Source organism: Lissotriton helveticus, chromosome 7 (assembly GCF_964261635.1).
Source record: "Lissotriton helveticus chromosome 7, aLisHel1.1, whole genome shotgun sequence".
Lineage (NCBI taxonomy): Eukaryota > Metazoa > Chordata > Amphibia > Caudata > Salamandridae > Lissotriton > Lissotriton helveticus.
Window position 1 is genome coordinate 1,924,341,166 of NC_136068.1, and position 8,172 is coordinate 1,924,349,337.

At 41.3% G+C, this 8,172-nt stretch overlaps 1 protein-coding gene across 1 annotated transcript in view; it reads left to right on the forward strand.

Moving 5' to 3' along the window:
• LOC144770902 (sulfotransferase 6B1-like) overlaps positions 1-7,809 on the forward strand; it is a 288,918-nt gene extending 281,109 nt beyond the window's left edge. Inside the window, exon 7 of the mRNA XM_078655693.1 lies at positions 7,546-7,809. Within this exon, the coding sequence (XP_078511819.1) occupies positions 7,546-7,676 (131 nt within the window). The 3' untranslated portion in view covers positions 7,677-7,809. The remainder of the gene's footprint in view (positions 1-7,545) is intronic.
• Positions 7,810-8,172: the final 363 nt, after the last annotated feature.

Consider the following 8,172-nt stretch of genomic DNA (forward strand, 5'->3'; position numbering starts at 1 on the left):
CGGACCAGCCACTAATAGTCTCTCCAAAACGGGTTGCCCCCTGTAGGAGTGCCACACTCAGAGGGGTTGCTGCACACATTTCACCGGTAGCAAAGGCACAGCCAGCAACAGTCTTCCCTTGCAGGGCCATATGCGTTTCGAGCGCCCATGCGCTCTTGATCACTGGCAGACAAACGGCTCAACAGCAAACAGATTACTTGCACGTGTATTTATTAAGTATGCAGAGTTACGCCCTGTTGGGCTCAAGCAAGGCATTGTGGTATATGCAGTTTTCAATTTGTTTAACTCCGTGCAAAACCCAGGTGGGTGCCTCTGTGCTCCGTTAGAAAATGTTAATCCCAAGTGGGTAAGGAAAATTGTCCAGCGCTGTGCAGTTGCCTATAATTCCAATGTAACAGGGGCGGGACATTAAATTGAATAAATAATCAAATGGTCTAAACTCACCTGTTCTCGTCATTCAACCAGCCAGTGAACAAGAGCTATTACTCAGCTCGAAACGCGTATGGCATAGTAAACAAAGGCTTGGGGGCATGCTGTTACTTCTCCGCCTGTGGTTTTGAGTGCAGTAACATCTGCTCGAGCGGCGAATCCTTAAGGGCAACCTTGTGGATATAAAAAAATATATATATATATATTCACTGAAAAAACCATAGGTTATAGACCATATATAGTTAGGAATTAGCATTTACAAAACCTTATTTTACTCACACAAAACCATTGAAATTTGCATATATAGTTAGTTGCACTAACTATATATCGCGCACCCGCAATCCACTGCTGATCATGTCACATATTACATCATTCATGACATGGTCAGTGACATCACTGATGACATCACTGATGACATCTCAAATGACATCACTGATGACATCACTGATGACAACATCCAGTACGCGAACCGGGGCGCTAACCGGGACGCTGTCACAGATATATATATTTTTTTGAACGTTAGTTTCTCAAAATCCACTGGAGCACATATCTTGAGACCTAGCAAAGGCACATCGGGCAAACAGTCTCTACAATTTTGCCAAGTTTCATAGAAATCTATTCAGCCGTTCGAGCTAAAAGTGAGTCCAACCGCCCTATGGAAAACTCAATGTTAAAAACACGTTTTGGGACCCCCCTTTTTTCTCGGCCCCCGCTTGACGAAACCCCCCCAAACTTTTCAGGGGACGCTCAGAAACAAAATGTGCCATTTTCCTGAAAATTTCAGCCAATTCCGTCCATCAACGCCAAAGGTATTCAACATAGAATTTTCAGAAATCCCTATTAAAAAAAATCCTAACTATATATACCTACTGGCGACCGCCAGTAGGTATATATATATATATATATATATATATATATATATATATATATATATATATATATATATATATATATAACATTTCTATGGCAAAATGAAACCCCTCATTTTGTTCCTTTTCAAATTAAATGTATTAAGTGTTACCACTTTATTCCAATCAAGATGACTTCAGGTGTGCCATACTTTTGTCATAAGTAAGACTGTTAGCGTTCTAGTTGTTCTTTAGAACACTCTGGGACATTCTGTCATTGGGCTATAGTTGGGCTACATCTGGCTGATATTTGGGCTACATTTGGGCTCTTTTGTCTCTGGTGGCCATCTTGGGAGACTGCATATCAGAATTTTTTTAATGAAATATAAGAGGATTTGAGAAGTCACTCAAAATGTGCCCTAATTTTTTTTTTCAGCACTAATCATATTTTCTATGGCAAAATGAACCCCCTCATTTTGTTCCTTTGCAAATTAAATGTTTTAAGTGTTAACACTTTATTCCAATCAAGATGACTTCAGGTGTGCCATACTTTTGTCATAAGTAAGACTGTTAGCGCTCTAGTTGTTCTTTAGAACACTCTGGGACATTCTGTCACTGGGCTATAGTTGGGCTACATCTGGCTGATATTTGGGCTACATTTGTTTTTTTTTGTCTCTGGTGGCCATCTTTGGGCTGCATTGGGCTACATTGGGCTACATTTGGGCTCTAACATATATATAGCCCAATGTAGCCCAATATATATTTTTCAAAGTTAATTTTCGTAAAAACCACTGGAGCATATATCTTGAGACATAGCAAAGGCACATCGGGCTACCAGTCCCTACAATTTTGCCAAGTTTTGTGGAAATCCATTCAGCCGTTCGAGCTAAAAGTGAGTCCAACCGCCCTATGGAAAACTCAATGTTAAAAACACGTTTTGAGACCCCCCTTTTTTCTCGGGCCCCCGCTTGACGAAACCCCCCCAAACTTTCAGGGGACGCTCAGAAACAAAATGTGCCATTTTCCTGAAAATTTCAGCCAATTCGGTCCATCAACGCGAAAGTTATTCAACATAGAATTTTCAGAAATCCCTATTCAAAAAAATCCTAACTATATATACCTACTGGCGACTGCCAGTAGGTAAATATATATATATATATATATACATATATCACGGGTGCTAAGACAGGACAAATGGCATAATGTTAGTCGTTGGAGGTAGGCAGGAAGAAAAGACAAGTATTTGCATACTTATATAGGCACCAAATTGAAGTTGCATTACTACAAGAAACCCATTTGGCAAAAGATATTAACTGCTCACTGGGTAGTAGGTGGGCGGAAGCAGCACTGACATCCTCCTATTCATCCTACACTAGAGGTGTTCTCATACCTGTTAAAAAATGGGACACATTTTATCATAGACCACACAATTTCCGTTGAGCAAGGCAGATATATTATAGTCACAGGACATATATGAGGTACCAGAGTAGGTCTGGTTAATACATATGGTCCCAATACAGATGACCCTGCCTTCTTCAGAAACATCTGCAGCCAGCTGAGAAATCTGCCACAAATGGAAGTACTCTGGGGCGGGGATCTCAATCTATTGCTTAATGAGGAACAGGACAGATCAGGCAGGACAAGAGAGCCTCATCGACAGGCAGTAAGAGTAGTGAAAGATGGTATGTCCAAATTCAGAATGTTAGATATCTGGAGACTCCATAACCCATGTAAACTCAAAGGCATGCATGCATATGTGAATCTTAGCTGGCGATGGAAATTGCCAGCACGTGGGTACGGGATATACAGCATCTCCCCAAGACATTGTCATATCACAAACCCGTAGTGATCTCATTAGATCTCCCGCAGTACGCCCCTCCACCATTTATCTGGCACTTTAACGCTAAGGCACTGCTAGATCCCCTTTAAAACTCAACAATACACAAGGCCATTGAAGAGTATTTTGACATTAACAAAAACTTTGTGATAGACGCTGGTACGTTATGGGAGGCCTTTAAACCAGCATAAGTGGCGTGTGCATTAGTACTAACGCTGGCATCCTGAGCGACATACGCACCCAATTGACTAAATGCGAAAATAAAATAAGACAACTTGAAGTGGAATTTGAGCGTACACAAAATGCTGCAACCCTAGGAGACATAAAAGAATACTTAACCGAATATCGAGAGTTAGCAGACAGTGAAATTCGATATCTATCGTATCGCCAGACTGCACGAACGTACGGGGAGAGAGGCAGACCAGGTCGCATTCTAGCACAGAAAATCTGTCAACGACGTACCACACATGTTCTCACTAGATGCGCAGGGAGTACAACAGCATGCCACGACAGACATTCTAAAAGCCTTCACGGCAACATATGGGGACCTCTACGCATCACGTGCCACTGCCAACAGTCAGGAAATTTTAGACTACCTAGAGGATAAAGTCATCGCTTGGCTATCTGACAAACAGAGGGAGTATCTAGCACAACAGATTACAGTTGAAGAAGTCACAGATGCTATACAATCACTCCCCAATGGCAAGGCCCCTGGTCCTGATGGGTTTACTGGACAGTTCTACAAAGCCTTTGCAGACTTGCTATGCCCATATTTGGTGCATATGTATGGGAATGCACACGACCAGCAAATGTAACCTCCTACGCTACGAGAATCCCTCATAATAGCACTCCTAAAGCCTGATAAAGACCCCACTTGTTGTGACTCATACCGCCTATTATCATTAATAAATACAGACGCAAACATGTTGGTGAAAATAATAGCTACTAGACTGCAACCCCTGATGCAAAAGTTAATATTACATGACCAATCTGGATTTATTCCCCAACGATCCACCTCTCATAACATATGCACATTATTTGCACTATCTCACCAACTCACCCCAGAGCTGAAGGCTGCGGCAGTATTACTAGATGCTGCCAAGGCATTTGATTCGGTTGAATGGAGCTATCTATTCACGGTCATACAGCAGATGGGCTTCCCCCCTTGCTTACTGACATGGATACGACTCCTATACACCAAACCAGTGGCTCGACCAAAAGTGAATCTGCATGTCTCAGATACCATCCGAATACAACGAGCTACGAGACAGGGATGCCCACTCTCGCCGTTATTATTTGCCATAGCGCTGGAACCATTGGCATGCAAATTATGCCCAAAACATGCGGTCACAGCCCTGCAGTTCCCTCAACGACCAATAAGCATATCACTGTATGCAGACAATATGGTGCTATAGGTACATGAACCCCACAATCACTTATCCCCTCTTCTGAGTGAATATATCAAGTTCAGCAGACAATTAGACCTGCAAATAAATTGGAGTAAATCCACAATCCTCCCTCTTACAGACATTACCAAACCAAGGCCAGTAGAATTCCCGCTGGAATGGCAGGCGGATCCAGTCAAATATTTAGGAATCTGGTTTCATAGAGATCCTGAAGTAGTAATTCGAGAAAATTATGGTTCGGTAATCCCTAAAATTGAAGAAAAAATAGATAGATGGATTCGTCTGCCACTGTCATTGGCAGATAGAATGGCCATTGTGAAAATGGTTATTCTCCCTAAAATACTATCAGGTACATGCATCATTGTTGCCGTTTGCGATTCCTTAATTGCGAAAATTAAGGAATCGCAAATTAAGGAATCGCAAACGGCAAAGCATCAAAAAATCGCAATTTTTTTAGCGATTCCTTATTTTTCTTTAATTGCGATTCACAAATTTTCCTTAATTGCGATTCACAAATTGCGAATCGCAATTAAGGAATCCCTTCCCATTGATTCCTATGGGCCAAAAGGCCAATAGGAATGAATGGAAAGACAATCTCAATTTGCGATTCGCAATTAGCTAATCGCAAATTGAGATTGCGATTTCAAGGGTGCAGGGATGTCCAAAGGACACCCTGTTGCACCCCTGAAATCAATCTATGCACATATGCTGTGCACACACATGCCCTAAGAGCATGTGTGTGCACAACATGCCAGTTTGAAAAATGCACAAAATTGCATTTTTCAGCTTTTTCGCAAATTACCATGAGGTCCAACCTCATGGTAATTTTTTCCTCCTAATTGCGAATTCGCAATTTGTTTTAGGTGTCATGCATTGCATTTAAGGAATCGCAAATTGCGATTCCTTAAATACAATCGCATTTTTAGAAATCGCTAAAAATAGCGATTTATTGAATTGTGGATTGATGCATCCCAAATAGTGATTTAGGAATCGCAAATGGCCGATTTTTGAGATTCGCACCGTTTGCGATTCCTAAATCGCTTGATGCATGTGCCTGTATATCTATTCAACAATATCCCAGTACTTCCTCCTGTAACAGTGGTTAAGAGTCTAACCACAAGCATAACACAGCTCATCTGGGCATGGGAACTAGCTCATATAGAACTGCGCACACTGACACTGCCATATCCCAAAGGTGGATTTGCTGTACCCGATTTACTGCTGTATTATTTATGTGCACAAGCGCAATACGCGCATTATTGGCTCTTCCCGGTACGATATCTACCGCACACAGCTGTGGAAGATGGCGATGCCCATCCGTTCTCATTACGATGCATCCTACCACATCCACGTCCCCATATAAACAGGAATGAAATAAACACAATAAAAACCACAAACTTAGCATGGCAATGTATGGGGAAACTGACACAGAAATTTCCACTTTACGCACCAGCTCTGCCACTCCAACACCACCCTGCACTGTCAGTAACACATACTGGAAACGGCAGGTCAATATTACAGCAAGTTGGTATAACTACCATGGGTGACCTATACACAGTGGGCAAATTCATTGCAGAGACTGATCTCAACCACATCTGTAACCAAACGCTCCTCTTCAAGTTCACTTACCACAGGCTAAAGGGAGCCATTAAAGACCTAGACCACAGATTTCCTACAGAACCTCCAACCTTGGCAGCACTGCAAATGATCATCACCAAACCGAGTAATGTACATCGGATGTATGACATTACAACGCATGCTTTCACATCGCATGCTTTTACAATACGGCTTTTACAACACATACCATTACAACGCATAGTGCTTTTAGGCGCTGGATAGTGAATTGTTTAATTTACTAGTCCAACTCCAGTCCCCGTGGATAGTAGGGAAGGTGTTGGATAGTACATTAAACACATTCCCTATCCTAGAGCGCCCCCCAGCACAATGCGTTGTAATTGTTTGCGTTGTAAAAGTTGCGTTGTAAAGGCACTGCGTGGTAAAAGTTGCATTGTAAAGGTTGTTTACCATGTACATATGATATCCAAATTATATAAATTACTACAAGACGATATTGCAAAAAACATCAATAATCCCAGGTACCGATGGAGCGCCCAGTTAGAGACCCCACTGCAGGAGGACGAATGGCACAATTGCTGCGCAATAACCACGCTGCTTACACCAAACGGCAACCTGCGCATCATTTATTACAAGTACATACATCGAATATAAGACACCCCACTTAAATTGCTAAAATGTGGATGGAGGGCGGATGCAAGATGCGCCCGTGTTGGAGAAGATAATGCCAATGTCATGCACATGGCATGGAAATGTACAAAAATAAATCAGTACTGGGAAGAAGTCATGACGACATTAAGTCAAATGTTAGAAACACGGATAGATTGTACAGCGAAAGTCTGCGTATTGGGTATAGTTGAAAAATTTAAATCAACTAATCGCAAACTCTGCATTATAGCATTGCTGATGGCTGAAAGGCGTGTGTCCATGCACTGGGAAGGTGGGAGATCACTTAGTAAGAAACAATGGTTAACTGACCTTGTATACTGTCAAGATACTCTTAAAACATATGAGGAAGAACTACCACCAGCTGCCAAACCAAAAGAATACTGGCTGCATTGTCCAAATGTTTGAGATCTAACCCGCATATATTGTCCAATGTCACTGAGTAACTGATTATATTGTATTGTGTGGTGGATAAGTAAAGTATTCAGGTATACTATGCATTGCAAACATGCTATTCATGTGTGCTAATCATATTGCATCACTGTGATTGATTTGTTTTCATTTAGGTAGTCGTGATATCATTTGTATGTATACACTGAAAACTTTAATAAAAAAACTAAAAAAACAATTATCTGTTTTACCAGAAAAAAGGACCAAACGTGCAGAATATTTCAGTTTTAGCCCACGGTGAAACAATCCTGTGTGTATCCCATGTCTGCTGTTACTGAGTGATGCAAGCACCCTTATCAATAGGTAATATTGATTTATTGTGTTTCCTGCACAGGTGATGTCGGAGACTGGAAAAACTATTTCTCTGAAGCTCAAAGCCGGGAGATGGATGCAAAGTTTGAAGTGTGTTTAGGAGGAACCAAACTTGGAGAAATGATGAATTATAAAACTCACTGCAAGAGCTAAATATTCATTGCAACACTGCCGTGACGTCATCAGTCAGAAACCACACCCAGCCTGAATTACAAGATCTGAATGGAAAATTATTTTAAATCTGACACCACTGCGTTTGGTGAATAAATACCTTTTTGAGAATGCATCTACTGTACTTATTTTATTATTAATTTGAAATCTTCAACATTTCATTATGAAAAGAAAATCCTGTTCTAGACAATCCAGTTTCTGACTCCCTTTAAGCTAGGGTGCTTCTGGGGTTCGGGTGGGCTGCTGGCCCTTGATAACAGTCAAGCAAAGCTCGGTGGTCTTGGATTCACTCGTCACAGCCTCTCTGCTTGTCCAGCACCTTCTCTAGGAGAGTGTTGACTTCTCGTGCAAACCTCTTTGTGGGATTTTGTGGCATAAAATCAGGGCTAATTAAAGTTTACATTATTTTTCACCGGCAAAGTTTACAAACGTTCTCTTCTTCTGCGTTTCAAAGTTTGTCAACTTTTCATGACATCAT